This window comes from Takifugu rubripes, chromosome 4 (genome assembly GCF_901000725.2).
Source record: "Takifugu rubripes chromosome 4, fTakRub1.2, whole genome shotgun sequence".
Taxonomy (NCBI): domain Eukaryota; kingdom Metazoa; phylum Chordata; class Actinopteri; order Tetraodontiformes; family Tetraodontidae; genus Takifugu; species Takifugu rubripes.
This window is the reverse complement of record NC_042288.1, coordinates 13,735,013-13,752,874: the sequence shown is the minus strand read 5'-3', so window position 1 is coordinate 13,752,874 and position 17,862 is coordinate 13,735,013. Positions and strand designations below refer to the sequence as shown.

General features: G+C 45.2%; 1 protein-coding gene across 1 annotated transcript in view; it reads left to right on the top strand.

The window, feature by feature from the left end:
• eys (eyes shut homolog) overlaps positions 1-17,862 on the top strand; it is a 90,264-nt gene that overhangs the window by 41,688 nt on the left and 30,714 nt on the right. The window contains exons 23-33 of the mRNA XM_029835650.1: positions 517-688; positions 813-891; positions 1,212-1,411; positions 3,517-3,641; positions 4,156-4,280; positions 4,987-5,182; positions 9,763-9,950; positions 10,033-10,124; positions 12,311-12,461; positions 12,542-12,654; positions 12,729-12,964. Of these exons, the coding sequence (XP_029691510.1) occupies positions 517-688; positions 813-891; positions 1,212-1,411; positions 3,517-3,641; positions 4,156-4,280; positions 4,987-5,182; positions 9,763-9,950; positions 10,033-10,124; positions 12,311-12,461; positions 12,542-12,654; positions 12,729-12,964 (1,677 nt within the window). The remainder of the gene's footprint in view (positions 1-516; positions 689-812; positions 892-1,211; positions 1,412-3,516; positions 3,642-4,155; positions 4,281-4,986; positions 5,183-9,762; positions 9,951-10,032; positions 10,125-12,310; positions 12,462-12,541; positions 12,655-12,728; positions 12,965-17,862) is intronic.

Below are 17,862 nucleotides of genomic sequence, written 5' to 3'. Positions count from 1 at the left end.
GTACCTTGGGATGCATTTTCAGATGTGTGTTGCTCATTGTTGGGATTCTGCTGCTGATCGCCACCGTATCTGCTCACGTGCAACATTTTTATTGCTCAGACACATAAAACACATGATAACTTGTCCCTTAACTGGCCTTTAAGCAGCGTGGACAGGAAAATTGCATCATTTATGGATGCAGATTTTATTATACAGTAATATATGCACAGCATGTTTTAGCAAATATCTAATATTTAATATTTTCATCTTTACTGTTTAACCTTCAGGCTGATTGCATGCACCTGCGGTTCCAATAGCCCGGGTTTCTGTTAATGCTGAATGTACAGCGCCGTCGCTGGGGAAGAATGCTCTCTAAAGGGATTCGATCCGATTCATCAAAGGGTATTGACAGAGAAACGGTCCATAGGTGAACCTGGTAGAACTCATCAGAACTCGGTTTGAATGGGCCTTGCGAGGAAACCGCGTTTATGCATCTTTGGCCTGGGCGTCTAAATGACTTATTTCATGGTTTTCTAGGGCCACAGTGCGGCGTCGACATCGACGAGTGCGTATCGGAGCCGTGCCAGAATAGCGGGAAATGCCTGGATGGGATCGATCGCTACCTTTGCCTGTGTCCCGTTGGCTTCGCAGGGCGCCACTGTGAGACCGATGTGGATGAATGCGCGTCGGCGCCCTGTCTTCATGGCAGGTACCGAGCTTTGGGACACGTGTGGCGGCTGAAAAACTAGGATCATCATCATTACGTACTCTAGACTCTAGAGCGTCATAGTTTAAGAGCGTGATGCTTACCTCGTTGATTTGGACCCTTTCAGCTGTGAAGATGGCCTCTTTTCATACTCTTGCCTGTGTGAATCTGGATGGACGGGCAGCAGATGTGAAACAAACATCGACGTGAGTTGAGCCTGATTAAAAAAGCATCTGATTCAGCCTGAATGACCTGAGAAATTCCTAATCTTTGTGTGGCCCTTGTTAGAACTAACTCCTTTGATTTCCCTGCGTGATGCGTCAGTGACACTTCCGCGATCATGTAAACATTGTCCACAATTAAAAGAAATTGTTTGTGCTTAATAATCAAAAGTGCGGTGTTGATAACACACCGACGAGGTCCTTGGGAAGATTTATCCACTGTGATCAAGAAGCAGGATGTTGAAAACAAAAGGGTTCTTCTTCTTTTATGGACCAGTCATCATTTCTCCCATTTTTATTTCCAGGATTGTGCTGAAGGTCCCTGTCTGAACGGAGGCACGTGCGTGGACCTCACTGACAAATACGCGTGCTTCTGCAAGGATGGTTACACCGGGAAAACATGCCAGGATGACATAGATGTCTGCAGCACTGCTCCCTCAAATGGCTCACTCTGCTTCAACGGAGCCACCTGCGTTGATGGCGAGGGATCCAACTTCACGTGTCGGTAAGCCGCTCCCCGCTGGAGATGCTCGAGAAGAATTGTGATTCGCTGATCAACACTGATCTGATTGACATTTTTCCAGCTTTGCAGCTCTGCTAATCCAGTAGCGTCAGCTAGCTTCCTCGTCACAGTGCCCACACTATCACTGGGGCACCTTAATGTCTGACCTGCTCAGCCGACGTCTGAAAATGACCTAGAACGACACCCCCGCAACCATCTTTAAAGCCTCAAGTCACGTTGTTTTGCTTTAGCATGTCAAACATTCAAAAAAAAAAGGCGGGAAAAGCTCCCTCCCACATCATTTCCTGCTCGTCCCCAGCTCGCCGTGCTGTCTCATGCGGGCACTCTGTCACTGGTGAATCATTACGTTTTAATTGCTGACACCCCCCCACCAGTGATGAAGTGCATCTGAATGCGGGCTACATGCAGTAAAAGCATGCATGTTTGACACAACCACTCCCCTGATGCCTTACTGTTAATTACATTGTCTAACCTCGTGCGGATGTGCTGCTGCTCAAGTGACATGATTTAATGTGTCCCAGACAACCACAACTACAAATAGGTTGGCGCAGTTACAGCATCCCTGAAACCAACCCCGGTGTGTATGTGTGTGTGTGTGTGTGTGGGTGGGTGGGTGTGTGCAGTAGGAGGCGTTGCACAAACGCGCACACACACACATGTACCTATTCATGCCTGTGACATAAAAAATGATGTACACCTTAATTTTAATCAGTTCTGCCGACAGCGGAATGTCAAGAAAAATGACATTTTGTATATTTTGACGGGTGTTTTGATGGGCAAACGTGCTCCCACCTGCTATTACATGATTAAGGAAGCGTGGGGAACGCCTATAAACAAAGTGAGCATTGAATTTCATTTGTCTCGAGACATTTGGATGAATGAATGAATGTTTGTTTATAAGAGAAACTTGAGGAAGCGGGGTTAATGGGTCTTTATGGGAATAGAAGCTTGTTTGATAATGGTCTCGATAGTGTTGGATCAGCATTACAGCTTGTTCTGCTTGCGCCACATTTTCTGGTATCAGATATTCCCAAAGGTGCCGAGCGGGTTCGAGGTCTGGTGACTGCGAATTGAAAATCCATGAAAGCCAGCAGACCTTGGACTTCCATGTCCCCAGGTAGCTCTGATACGTGATTAGGCTCATTGTTATCGCCTAAATGAGCGCTCCTCGTACTAGCACGCCATGTTTGTCTCATTTATTTATTTTTTTGGTCTGCCAGTGTGCACGGGCCCATCACAGGCACAAATTAGCAACATTGACATTAACACATAAAGACTCGCATCGATTCAGTTGACCCATCCACAAAACATCCAGGGCACTTAGCCCGCGAGGGCTGCATCGGCAGCTCCATCTATTACCTCCGGTTACAATGCAAGCAGCCTCATTTAAGTGGACAAAAAGGCACGTGTATCAGTGTGCACTTCCACCATTAGTGGGTATCTAACAACGTCTTAGTGTACAAAGTATCAGGACGTAACATGAGCTCCACTATACAGTAGGGCAAGGACAGAGGATTTGCTAATGCACACGTCTAATAACCTGCAATAATGAGTTCATGAAGTTCAATAACTCCTTAGACTTCTCTGCTTCTTCAGCGTGGTTCTTGAGAAGAAGGTACCATACAAATGTAATATACTGTCTCTCATATCTATAATATTATACATGGAATCTATCATTAAAGTGGAACATTTCTCATCAAAGCATGGCTTTAGCGTAGCTGCTCCTGCTAACACGCACACAAAAATGACGTTTATCATAATGACCGAGCCTTAAAAGTAAATGTTGGAAACGGTCAGCGTATTACAGATGGATTCAATGTTGGATGAACATGAGCTCCTTTGAATTTTATTTCCCGCTTCACTGATTCTTCTGTTGAATCTCTCAGGCTTTGTCTTTTTCTTTCCACCACTCGGAAACAAGAAGGAGCAGCCAAGTGGAAAAAGGAGAGGAAAAAAAAAAAGTTGCACTTTTTGATAAATAATGGAAAACAAGATATTCTTCCAGATTCACTCCGCCGGGCCGGCGGGAGGCACGCGACAGTTCCGAGACGGCCACGAGGCGTTTAAAATGTGATGTGTCTCCCCAGCTGTCCGGCGGGCTTCGTGGGGAATTTCTGCGAAGTGGACGTTAACGAATGTTGCTCCGCGCCCTGCCACCACGGTGCCATTTGCCAGGATCTTATTAATAGCTACGTCTGCCACTGCAGGTCTGGTGAGTCACTCGCCCATCCTGTAAAGCTCTTGATTTACTTCGAAACCCAGTCAGACGAAGCTTTATTTTATTTTCTTCTCCTCCTCCGGAAGTTATTTTCCATGAATCCTTGACGGCTGAGGAACAAACGCTAACACACAAGCTGTGCTTGTTAGTGCAGAGTGTTTTACCACATCTAAAACCGTGTTCACACTCAAAAAATGTGGATGGGAAGAAGCCACTAAAGGTTAATATAATGCCCACATAATGCCTATTTTTCAAATCTGCCTTATTTTTTTCTTTCTCATGGGAGGAATTTGTAGTCGTACGGTGCAAAAACACGATCCGGCCCGGACTCATTAAAATGGATGTGCCTTACTCCTCTTTAGTGAAAGCTTTTCCTTGTCTTTGTGTGTGCGTGAACCCAAAAAAAGAAGCAAATCAATGTTGGAGCAATCTGTTTGATATTCGCTTCAGATGGAAGTTAGAGAGCCCGGGCTCACCGTTGCACTGTGTGGGCTTTTATTCCTGGCAGGTTGGACAGGCTCTCACTGTGAGGATGACATTAATGAGTGCCTTCCACAGCCCTGCAACCAGGGGATGTGTATTCAGAACCATCCAGGCTATGGCTACACCTGTTTCTGTCGCCCTGGATTTGTGGTGAGGCCCCCTACCTTATTACTATTGTTTTTTTTCCCTCCCTTTTATCATTGAACTTCAGCCGCACGAGTCCTCCTTTATTTTCACAAGTTTCACTGATTTATCCTCACTGTAAGGCGGAGCGTCGTCCTTGTTTCAGGTTAATTATACATTTTATTGAGATTAAAGTCTGTAACGATGGCCAGAATTTGTAGCGAGGATAAAATTCCTGTTATGAAGGCACCGCTGGGTCAGTTTGCTTCTTTTGTCATAGCAGAAATGCCTCTAAAATGGAGGCTAATTGTAGGTCTATTTAAAGTCAAATTTGAGGGTGGGTTGTTCTGCATTCCGTGCTCTCTTTGGAGACGTTTCTCCTAACATTCTGAATGATTTGATAAGGTTTCGTTAAAAAATACAGAGACTTTGAGGTAAAAAAAAACAAGACTTAATAGATTTTTAAGATTTTATTATTATCGAGAACATTTCCAGGGCTAGTGCATCTAAAAATGGAAACTCCTTCATTTTCTCCAAACAACTGGAGGGTATTGTGCATCTGAGGTGGGTGGGGGTGCTCCAGTCTGTCCTCAATTTTCTTCGAACCACAGTCTGATTTGCAGGAAGTTGCCTTTTCTTCTAGAGCATTTGCTTTTGAAATATTCTGGGATTATCGTCCTTCCTCTCCCCCCCCGCTGAACATCCCACTGTAGACCTGTTGCACGTCTTACAGGGGACAAACTGTGAGCACAACTATGACGACTGTCTGGTAAATCCCTGTCCGGAAGGCTTCTCCTGCATCGACGGAATCAACGAGGTCAGCTGTCTGCCGCCTGTAACGGGCGATGTTCTCCTGGAGGCCGCAGCGAGGAACATCAGTCACGGCCTCGCCGCCACAGGTCCAACATCTGTAGCTGAGCTGTCTACAGGTAGGAGAGGAATGTTGCAAAACTGTCCCGAAATATTAGTTAAAAAAGCTAATCTCAGCTTTCAAGTGAGTCAATATACCGTCCAAAGTTCTGGACTTTTGTTGCTAATAACGGAGAGAGAAAATCATGCACCGTCAATTCCCTCACGAAATTTCTTCTCTTAACAGGGTTTCGTCTTCGCGCTGATGTGTTATTGGTCTGTGAATCCACAGACAAGTCAGTCCGGCTTTGATTTAATTAAAGCGCGCAGTAGTTTTTGCCGACACTCCATCCAGTCCAAGCCGAAGTGGTACTCGCCTCTTTCTCGGAGCCTTAAATGCATTTCCTCTGACAATGTGATAGTCAATGGAAAGTGAAGGTTCCCACATCAAAAGCAGCATTTGGTGCTTTACTGGTCATCACATTTCAACGCCGGTTAGGAAATAATCACTTTTCTAGCACAGATGATGACAGCAACACTGACTGGACCTGGATAGTGCTGAAAATATCAGGATTTGACTTCATCTTCTGGTAATTAATGCCTCAGTCTGGAACCTTTGGGACACAACAATTAGACAGAGTGCTCTTTTCTATTGTTGCCTTTTGTCGAGCTGTTGATCACTTTATTCTGAGCTGATCATCCTTCTTTTGACCAGTTTGCTGACAGTGTTGCTGCGTTGTTGCAGCTGTCACCGCTGTTGTATCTCTGCCGCCTTTACCGGTTGTTCTCTACACCGACACTTTGATGTGGTACCTCCAACCTGCACGAAAAGTAACAAGTAAAAGGAGACCTTTTTCCAACTGATTGCTCAGTTGAACTTTTTCACAAAATGACTCTTGCCAAAGTGCTCTTAACTCCATCAACAATCTAAAATGGAAAAAAAGTGGCACTTAACTACTTACAGTCATTACATGAAGTAGCCCTGAAGTTTAGATTTTTTTCTTTATAAACTGTGAAGCCTTTGGTTCCTTGTCCTTCATAAAAACCCCCGAATGACGTGTCGCTGCTGCGGAGCTGCTTCGATTTTAATTCCAGAGCATTTCATACAGAGCAGGAAAATTATATATTGGGCCTAGATGCAGCGGTTCGCACAGCTGCAGGTACAAATTCCACCTGAACACCTTTTGATTCAGATTTGAGGAGAATGATTTCAGAGCATCAGTTCAATCGTCATTCGACTCTGTGTCCGTTAACACCTAAATGACATACGCCCCAACACAATATGTTGCACACTATTGGTATCGGAATCAGTCATCTGTGCGAGAGGAGGAATTGGAAGCTGTGGGCAGATTGTTACTCCTTGACAGATGATGTCTGTCTGCCTTTGAAACTGCTCACAGAGCTGTAAAACAGACCCATTGAACACAGGCGGACTTGAGCCAATTCAGCGCGACACTCGGAAAATCACTGCGGCCCAAACATAATGCAGTTTGCCCTCGCAGCACCTGATCCAGCCCTGAACTGGTATAGGGAGGAGGAGACAAACACACACACACACACACACACACACACACACACACCTTCAAAGAAGAGCAACCCTACACATCTATACTATGTAACGCATAATGAATACATTTAAAGGGAGCTAAAAGTTGTTAGCTTATCTATCTAGGTCACCATCTAAAGGCATGCTTTGCCCTTGGTGCCGCTTGAAATAGACTTGCATAGCGCTGATTTGAACCTGAGACTGTGCCACAACCTTTCATATGTACTGAGTCAATAGAAACAGAGCGTGTGTCCCACCAGCAATTAGCATATCAGCTGTTAACATACGCTAATGGGGTCTGCCTCTGATTCTTACTGGAAGAACAGGGAGAAATGGAAGCAGCTTAAGAGCTGGAAGCAGAATTATCTTGTGACTTCCATCACATACGTGGATTGTTGAGCCTCCCAGTATTTTAGCGGCACAATATTAGAACTGATGGGAATCTCTACGGGAGCCTGCAGACGGAAGGAGACTTACCGCGGCTAAGCCACGTCTTCTGCGTCTGCGTCTCCCCTCAGAGTGATCACCGGCGAAGCCGTTATCTTTCGCCGCCATGCGCGGCGGCAGTGAAATTACTTAAGCCTTTCAAAATCAACTCGATGAGTAAGAGGTTAGCCGGGAGGCCCCTTTTCAAACACACGCCACCTGTCTTTGGGCAGCCACCTTGTTAACCTTCAGCTTAACATGCACACATTTGTTCTGCTTGGTGTTAGCTCATTTTTAAATGTATTTATTTATTGGCGCGGCTTGTTATGAATGGAGTTGACAGTGCCTGATTAGTGCGCCTTAAACCATTCTGAGATATTCAGTGACACAACTTTCCTTGTGAGTCATAGCGGCACTCGCACGAATTAGCTTAATCATGAATATTCAGGAGGGAAAAGGCGGCGCCGGCCAAAACGTGAGCGCTGGATTCCAGCTGTTGTCTTGCACGCCTCTCCGGGTGTTGTCTAACTTTATTATTTTTAAACTAAAAAGATATAATTATCCCCTACATTGAAACAAAGGTCTATTTTTAGCCTCAACTTCCTGTCTCTTCCATCTCTGGAGTATTATAAAATTCAGCTACATCTATCGTTATATATATCTTTAATCGAAGTCATTTTCAGCCGGTGTTGCAGGTACAGTACGGAATGACCTTTTGTCTTCCCTCCCTGCTCTGAAATTGCTCGGGTCCAAGAATGATCCTCGGGAATGTTTTATCTCTGTCCTGTGACAAGTTCGATCATTCAGTCTATTACCTTCCCCGATAAATCAGGGACGAAAGAGGACTCACATCCCGGCTTTTCTCTAATAAATGGAACATTACGTCTACATCAATTAAACCCCACCATTCCCCAGTCTGCCCTCATATTCATTGATCTTAATTTCATATTTCTCCAAATAATTATTTTTCTTTTTTTGCCTCTATATCTTGTTCTTTAACCTGACCGACATCTGCTCGGGGCCTGCCGGGCAACAGAGGAGCTCCATATTTCCTGATTATATATGACTTGTATCAATTTCCCCACCTCTTTTATGGACGTGTATTAATGCCGGCCCTAATTAAATCTGATGTGAAAGATTTATGTCGAGGAAGATTCCCACCGATGCTACTTTTATATCTCACTGAAAGTGGAAAAGCTTTTGAAGAGTAGATACAAAGTTCCGGCATCAGCGTTTTTGTTTTTCCGACCGTAGGAATCTACTGGTTCTATGCAGTGTGGAGTTACTGGTTGTGGGAAGAGAGATGCAGAGTCAACGGAACACATTTACCATTTAGATCGAGCTCAACGTGGCGTTGAATGCATTGATGAAAACTTGCCGGGAGAGTTTAAGGCAGGTAGGGACACTTTGAAAGGAAGACTAGCTAACTGCTAATGAGGTACTATATTGTAGTGCCTCCTGGCAGCAGCCTCAGTCTGCATCAAAGACTACAACAGACTAAACAAGGCTTTAAATTTAATGAATAGATTTGTCTCTAAGGGGTAATTTTCCATCATCAGCATTGGCAAAAGCCCATTGTCGGGAGCGAAGCCGGTTTATCCTCATTAATGCACAGATCACAGTAGGTCGCCTCCTGATGTTTCTCACTTTTTCTGTCAGATTTTCCTCGGGGATATTGGCCATCTTACTCTCCAGACGAAAGCGGGGTATTTAGGCCATGTTGTTTGCCAAATACCCCAGGGGAGACTCCGTCAGATCAAAGCGGGGGCTAGCCTATTAGGAGCTGACGTGTAACAAATATTGATAAAGGTCCTCCTTGCATCTACTCAATTAGTCATGGCAACAACCTTAAAAGAGATTTACTGATTACCAGAGTGCAATCACTTTTTTTTCCTGCAGACAGACCCCCAAATAGGTGCGTCCACCAGCGTCTCATCGGGCGCGGACTTCCAGTTTGCCTCCGCTGTGTCCTAAAAGTGAGAAATATCGAGCGGGAGCGCCCGTAATGCTTAAGTCATTCGCTTAAGTGTGTCTGCGTCACTGCCCCCAATAAGCTGGAGGGCAGTGCAACATTTACTGAAATAGCCCCATAATTACCCATTCTCATGGATGATATAAGCCAAGTTATTCCACGATAAAACGAGGCATGCAATAAACTTGTATGAATAGTTTCATCTGAGCCAACTCCTCTCCCAGCTAATATAGCGCCATTTGCATGCTTCACAGCCTTCTGGCAAATAAGACTAGTTAGTGCGGCCGTACAGTGAGCAGAAGGAAAGCTGGGATGAGCGAGAGCCCTGGAAGCCCTTTGGTAATAATAATCATCTGGGTTGTGTTTTTTCTTTACTTGACCAGAGTGAGAAGCATGTTTGTATTATCATAAAGCAACGTGCAGCGGGGTGTGTAGAAGAGCCCAGACTTTTAAAAGCAGGTCAGTGTTAAAGCCTCATCAGTATCTGGCCCGCTGAGTTGTTATTAGGCGGACGCTGAATCTTGACTAACTCTGAGGTCAGCGTTGTGCGTCTGATTGTGTGTGCAGCCCTCCCTGCGGAGGAAGGGGAGGAAGTGTTGAATTCTTTCAAGGATCAATGGAGAATCTCAGCAGAGCTGCATCACCTGCAGTCGGGCTGTTTTCTGTTTGTCCTACTGCCGATTTTAGTTTGCCTCATTTCTTCCCTGTTCTCCGAGGTTCCAGCAACGTCCGGTACTTTGGGGATTCGTATCTGGAGTTCGCGGCCGTGGAACTCGCCGCCGTCAACGACATCACTGTGAGTTTCCAGACGGCAGCAGCCCGGGGAACTCTCCTGTACGTGGACCAGGGTCCCGCTAATGCTCACTTCTTCATGAAGCTCTTCCTCGTAAATGGACTCTTGCAGGTAGAGGCGAAGACGTTCGTCACAGCCGCGACGTCCCCTCGGAGAACAGATGCTAACTGTGTTTCACTCTCACGTGTTGCAGTATTCCTTCTGCTGTAACGAGGAGGAGGGGCTTACACAGATCGGATCGACGCTCCCCGTTGATGACGGCCAGGTTCAGGTGGTTAATATCAGGTATTATTCCCTTCTTCTGGTTTGCTGTCTGTCTTACTAATTAGTAATCTGTACTTCTAGTTAATGTTGGGTTTTTTCACTCCTTCCACAGCTTTGGCTAATTCCAGATGGGGATGAGTAATTGGCAGGATCGCCAAATTGAGAAAAATGCGCTTATATTTTAACAAAAGCTAAAACAAACACCAGGATGTGCCAATTAAAATGCATTAGCGATCTTTGAGCGTGTTTTACTGGCTGTTCTGAAGTCTTCATTTGCAGTTTTTCATTACTGAAAGATTAACAAGCCCGAACTGAACACAAAATCAATGTTTAAATGATTTAAAGTGAGGCTGTGGCCCCTTTAGTTATATTGTTTCTATGCCTGAGTGCAGTCTTCCTGCCAGCCCTCTGTTATAGTCCGACATGGGCAAAGACTTCAGTTTAGCCTTGAGACGGGAGAAAAAAAAAACATTATATATCAGGTTGAAGTGCAAACAGAGCAATATCAAATCTGATTACTGTGCGAATAAAGTGCCTGGGTGCGCAGCAAAAAACATTTTTTTTTAAATTTCCCTCCAGAATTTCCGAGTTTAAGGTCAAAACTAGAGATAAGAACACATAAGTATAAAATAATGTGGAGTATGTGCTCGCTTATTTTTCCTATCCGGACAATTACGAACCCCGGAGCAGCCTTGTGTTTTAGCAGGAAGCTGCTTTGGCCTAAATATGCGGCTGCATCCGGATCAGCCCATCAGCTTGAAGAGCTCTCAGGTTCTGCCCCTGTTTTTCTCTCTTATTTTTCTCTCACGGAGAGAAAAATACAACACTGGTGTGAAATCAATCATAATGTTCTGTACCGGCCCCTTGGAGACGTTACAAGAAAGAAAGCTGTCATGACTAGAGGGTTAGCACTATGGAAAAATGGCTCCTGGTGTCACAAAGCAAATTCCTTATAATTGTCCAATGGCCAAGTCAGTCCATCTTTGTCTGATTTGACCCAGAGCTACAACGCCACGGCCATCCGGAACGTCGACGCCTAGCTCATTATAGACTTTTAATATATCTTCCCGTCAGAGACACTTTTCAATATGTTAAATAGAAACCCAGTGGGGATGACTTCTCAAGGACGGCGAGCACGGTGCCCTCTGGCTGCCGGCCAGGCCGCTCTAGCAGACTGCTTCTAAATTAACCGTTTCTCCGTGCCGGCTCTAGAGGAAGGACTTGCGCTGCTCCGAGTTGGCGCCTCGAGTGTTTGTAGGCATGTGCAACAGCCTGCAAACTACAGGCTTTACAAATCAGACTAGATTGCTTCGTGGACCTCCTCCCGACCACGAGGGGCATCAGGAGACACTGGAGAGAAGACGATGTGCGAGGCCCGAGGACCCTCGAGCTGCAGATGGTTATTCAAGAATCTGCACTTGGGTGATTATCTGCCCTCCCCTGTTGTTTCAATGGTGGGGAGTTGGAGTTTGAAAGCTTCAGATGGCTGGGGGGCGACTCCAGAATCCTGCTGCGAGGGTGCAAAAGATCTGGATACCGGAGACATGATGGCGTTCAGGAGGACTACCCTCCCGGACCGCCGCTTCATTCGTCTCCTCGGGTGACTCGCTTTCTCAACACCATGCGGCTACGTCGTACATCAGGGTTATATATTCAACCTGAGATGATTATTTCCATATTATCTGCATGATGAAGCTGCAGCTCCAAAAGCAGCATCTCAGAAAACTTCCTCGCTCCGCTCGAGCGCTGAAGTAATTGAAAACTCGCGCATCCGTTTTTTTTTTTTCCTGCCTCTGTACTTATGTGGCTTCTGCTTGAAATAAATCTGTTTGGACTTGTATAACAGATGAGGCTTGATTCTGTGCACTTTGAAACCTGATGTGGAAAAAACAAACCCACATTAAACAGAAAATACTTGACTTATATGCAGCAATTATGAGTGTATTGCCTGACAGTGTCAACCTAAAGTCTCTCGGCATTTATGCATTTTTTGGGCCGATATTTACTGGCTCCTCGTCTGTTCTTGCATTTGCTACTAACAGCAAATCTAATCTCAGCACAGAGGTGGCTTTTTTTTCGGCATTCTAGATGAGTTTCTGGAGCCGTATTTGCGTGCGTGCATTGAGAGGAAGATTTTGTTTTAGTCTAATTCAAATGAAATCCACCTCCTTTTCCACCCTGACGTGAAATCTTTGTGTATTTTGTAGGCAACATCTGACCCCCTGCGAGGCAGAGCTGACACTGTCTGGACAAGGCAAAATTAAGAGCAATACAAGCAATTACTGGGTGGGTCACATGACGGAAGGTACAAATCACATCTTCACGGGGGGTCTGCCCCAAAACTATCTACCCAATCAGGTGAGGTTCTGACCTTTTCTGGAATCAGCTTTGATGAAATCCTATCAGGCCCACAATCAAGGCCCTTTCCCCTCCCACAGAGAGCCAAACCTTTCCACAACTACACCGGCTGCATCCACATCGTTGAAATTAATAAAGTGACCAACTTTGGCACATCGGATGCCGTTGCCGGCAGCAACGTCGGCCAGTGCAGGTGAAATCTGTGACCCGTGACAGTCGTAGTAAAATCCTGTTGCTTTAGAGTGAAATATTTGCCCGATGTTACAGGCGTGCTGCGGTAGACTCAACAACAAATACCTCGGATCTGACAGCTCAATCACTGACTGTTGACGCCACGCACACAACAGAAATTGCGGCCCCCGGTCAAAAGTCTCCAGCAGGCGGATTTGAAGCTTGCAGAGACGGCGTTTGTGGCAATGGGGGGACCTGTCACCAGCTGCCTGGAGAAGCTCGGCCTTCCTGTCACTGCCCGTTGCATTTCACTGGAGCTTTCTGTGAGAGAGGTGAGCGGGGAGGTTTTTCAAGGCTTGAGAGGAGGATTTTCCAGTTTCCAGATGTGCTACTGATTTGCTAACACGCACGAGCAGCGTGAAGCTAAAAAGGAAGCGTGACCTCTGCTGCACTACTGTTCAGAGCTTGCCAAATAATTATGTTACTTAATATATGCTGAGCCTCTTTTGCTGATAGGTCTCACTATGAGAGAGAAAGAGTCTGTTGCATTAAGAACCCTGAGTGATATGAATTATTCAGAATATTGAAATTAAAGATCCCTGTAAGCGGCTTGAACCTTTGCTGTTTCCACGGTCACCCCCAACAGTCACCAAGAATGAGGAGATGACCTTGTGACCTCATTTCAACTTTAGATATGTATGGTGAGCTCAAATGTAGACAATACTATACATAAGGACCAAGGACTTATTAACTTTCTCATTTAAAAATGGCTGTTTTTTTGTTTTTTTTACAAAATCCAAACATTCTATGCAATCGAATTTGACACAACTTTACAATACATCAGTTCTTTCGACTGAAATGCCGTTATTGTGTAGGAGTTTTCCAATTTTCAACAAGGTAAAACATGATTCTCTTGAGTTTTTGTTTATATTTGTTTGTAGCCGTTGCTATGGTTGACCATCACAAAGTGAAGCACTGATGTGAAAATGCCCAACAGTTTTTTAAACAAAAGAAAATGAGAAAAAAAGGAACTTAAAGCAATTTTCCAGGGAAAACAATGGGATAAGCTAAAAGAGACATATTTCCCCGCTTAATTTCACTGAAAGATGATAAAGATAAAATTTGTGGTGGATCGCATGTAAGTTCATGACCGTGTTTGACGTGGCTGTTTTATAATGTACATCCTTTATTAAGTTAACCTTACAGTGAGTTATCACCTGATGCAAAATACCATGGCAACGGCTACCGTGTTAGCTTGAAGGAGCCACAAAAGCTGACATTCAATGGATGCATATAATTCTTATTTTTATTTATGACAGAAAAGCGACGACAGGACTTTTTTCCACATCATCAGTCTGCAGGAAGAGCAGAGCGCTGTGCAGTCAGTGCAAGTGTTCTCTCGCCACCAGCCCTCTGAGGACTCAGAGTGTGGCTGCAGGAGCCCTAAATAGATAAATTGGGTTTTTAATCCTGGACAGAAGCTGGCAACAAGTGGAGGGAAACTGATGAAGCTTGTTGCAGGATAGGTGGGCGGTCTGTTGCTAAGGTCCCGGACAATGAATTTAGAAAAATGCCACAAGAAATCCCCCATCTGTTGAAAATATCTCGGACCGATGAGCTAATCAGCAGGTCTTGCTGGTTCCATGTGAATATAGATCTCCCTGCACGTTCACAACTGCTGATGTGAATTTTGAGAATGACTAAATCCTTTCGTATAATATATAGAAATTTTATTCGCAGCAAATCGCACTTACATGCCGTAATTAATAAAAGTAACAATATTTAATTTGAAAAGTGCCACGTTCGGGGTGGGGAGGCGCTCCCGATACACAAATATAGCGTTAAAAAAATAAAAAGGTAAACTCCTAAAACACAACATTGAGGTTTAATTCTGGCCCTAGCGCTATGTAAAATAACGGAGGATGCTTTATGACTTGTTCTGCATCCCACCACCAGGGGGTGGTTGGTCCTGCATTTCTCTACCTCTGCTCCTCGCAGTGCTGCCAGTTCAGGGCTGAACGTAATGAGTTTTGGGGAAACAGCATGCGTGCCGTGCCATATGTGGTGTACATGTCTGGTGGAATTAGTGAACTCTATGATGTAGAGTTTCAATTATAGAGAACGGGATTGATCTTCACCTTCCACGCCCCTGAGCATGATTTATGCTAACCGTAGCCCGGTAGCTGCAGAAAGCGCGGAAAGCTGGCAGAGTTCCGCCCAGAGTTAATGTTTACAGTCATTAACCTGGCTTTGTGCAGCCTGCGTGCGCCTGGCACCTCGTCATGCATTCCAACAAGTAAGTTGCAGACGCTTAAGTAATCCGCTGAAATGTTATCTGTCTCTTCAGGCACTGTGGAAAAGCGCTGCCATTTTCCAGACTCCAGTCTCATTGATTTTCTCAGAGGAAGTCTCTCCAGTAAACCCTCACTCCTCGTGCCTACACGAGAGAAGCGTTGCAGATTACGTTGTGTCTTTCAGGTTCAGAAGTGTAACAAACGCCTCGCTAACGCACACAAAAGCTTTTCTTTGCTAAATGGATTTTATCACTGATAATCCCAGGTGACCCCCGATTTACGCTAATCATTTAGGACAGTTTTCAAATCTATTTTCCAGTCAATTATTGCTACAATAATGAGATTTACTTCCTCTCTAGAGCTTTCCCTTAATCACAAGTTTGTCCTTATCTCTCAACTGGCGGTATATAAACCCGAACAGCAGCTGTGGCCTCCCTGAGTCATTTATGCTGAGGTCGAGGAATCTCTCCTCCTCAGAAGTAGTTTGCTCTCTCAGGATTAACGGAACGCCTTCGCGCATCGTCCATGGTTGGTGCTTTGCAACAGTCCTGCAGGTCCCGACACGGAGTCTGAGGCGCGTTTGTGTGCTGACGCAGTTCATGAGTGTGTATTTCCACCGCAGCGTCGCTGGGCCACGGCCAGCTCTTCACATCTTGCTGAATTAAGAACAGACACAAAGGCGATCACAGCAAGTCACCTCTGCTCTCAGTTAATTATAGATACAGCGAATCCTCGTTAACGCTGACTCGTGACGTGAATGCGGACCCGTTTGTGTCCTTGTTGAAATGCTGATTTGTCATGTTTAGAAAAATATGAAGGTGTACTTGAATGCTCTTCGGACAGACTTTAGATGGAATCAATAATCAATGCTCATGGCTCCAGAGGGCCAGTGGTGCAGTGGGAAGCATGTGTGACTACAGATCAGAAGGGTCTTGGTTCCCTTTGGGTAGCTCAGGGTGCCTGTGCATTTGTTCTTTCTACAACAATGCGTTTAAAAACAGGCATTTTCACTCTTCTTTGTTAGTGGTTAAAGCTTCCAGTCGTTTTGGGAATGATGCCACAAGCGTTGCCCCAAGCACACACCCCCCCCCCCCCATCCAGCTGAGGATGTCCCCTGCTTTCCTCCCAACATGACACCTGCAATCAAGACCAACTATAGTTCAATCATGTCGCCCATTTTGTTGGAGAGCTGCATTGACGGCTGAGATTTTCTTCCACGCAGGATCTCTGGAGATCAGCTGGAGGGACCATTAAGACCCTTCTCCCCTAATGGCTTAGACTGGCCAGAAATAGCGTAAAATTCTTCAAAACGATGGCAGCCACTGTGCTCTTGAAATCTTTAGTCCAACAGAAGCCTTTTGTCAGCCGTATACACTGGTGTTCTTCTAGGTGATGGCCGATCCGTTGAAACGACCTCCTGTTCCAATAAACTCCAGTAATTTGGCCTAAAGTTCCAGTCACAAATCCGAAATACAGCTCGCACATTAAAACACCCTTTTTTTGTGAGGGATACATGCACGCATACACACATGCACACGGGGAACGCACGCCGCTTGTATGTGTGCGTCACCTCAACGAATCCTGTTCATTTTCTCATGAAGCTCACACGCGAGCGAGATGATGGCTACAGTAGTGAGGCAGTGCGCCCGTCCCTGTCCATTCATTTGCATAATCGTGACCTCACTGATGGTTGGCGAGCCCAACTCGCCCAACTTGACTTTTTCCAGTCTGCGTGTTCCGTGCATGAGCAGCTTTGACCCAGAGCGTGCCGCGAGCCTTGCTCACTTGTGTGTGGACCCCCTGGCTGCACTTCTGGCCCCGAGAATTGAAATCCAGGTCAGCGACTACAGGTCTGATATCGGGTAGCCGACCATAAAAGACACGTTTTGTCAAGATAAAGCTCGTCCGTTCAGCTTTGTTGGAGTTTTAAGCTATGATAAAGCGTCTCTAAAGGAGCCCCCGGCAGGTTTCAGACCTTGCCAGGGACATTCTTTCAAGTATATAAAAGCATTCAATTGAAAGCTAAGTGATCACAAAAATTAGTTACGGAGCATGTGGCAGCAAAGTGTATGGAAAAAAAGTTGAAAGCAATGAAGCCTGAAATTATTCAGACCTACTATCAGACCTAGCGTCTAATTTCCTTATGTCCTCTGTGCATCTGAGGCTGGGATGTAAAGGAGAGGCACAATCGTTTCAATCCTTTTTGCCTCAACAGCTAGTTTTCTCTCATCATTACATCAATACAAGTAAAGTTGTTTTCCCCCTTTTTACATTTACATTTGCTTTTGATCTTATTTAACACATGAATATGCTTTTTCTTAATTTTTTTAAACAACAGTTAAGCGGACTTGACAGCACCGTTAATTCCATTTAAAGGGATTTTAATTCTTAAGTACAAGTCGTCCCCAGCTGCAGCCTTTTTTCATTTATCAGGATTCATCAGCAGCAATAGTGTTTCCCTCTTGCAAACCGCAGTTATAAAGCCTTTATAGATGCTAACAGACAGACTGTGCGTATTAGAGCTTATTTGGTGTTTGACATTAAGGGTAAGAGATGAGGGGCGCTGGGCTCCCCGCCACGCCAGCACACAGACAGGTGCTGCCAGCTCTTTTTGTGGGCATCTAGTGGTGTGTTTGCTGTAATTGCTAAAGCCTTTCAAAATGAGCCAGCTCAATCTGCCGTCGTCAGAAATTGCCAACAAACATTACAGAATTGATTCATCATTTTCAGCCCGTGGAAGCAACTGCTCTCTCTCTCCCTCTCTCTCCCTCTCCCCTTCTCTCTCCCCCCTCTCTCTCTCTCTCTCTCCCTCTCCCTCTCTCTCTCCCTCTCTCCCTCCCTCTCGCTCTCTCTCTCTCTCTCTCTGTCTTATTGTTTTTATGGCTGCTGCCATCATTTTCCACACAACTGTGAGGATTCTTTTCCTGTCGCCGGTC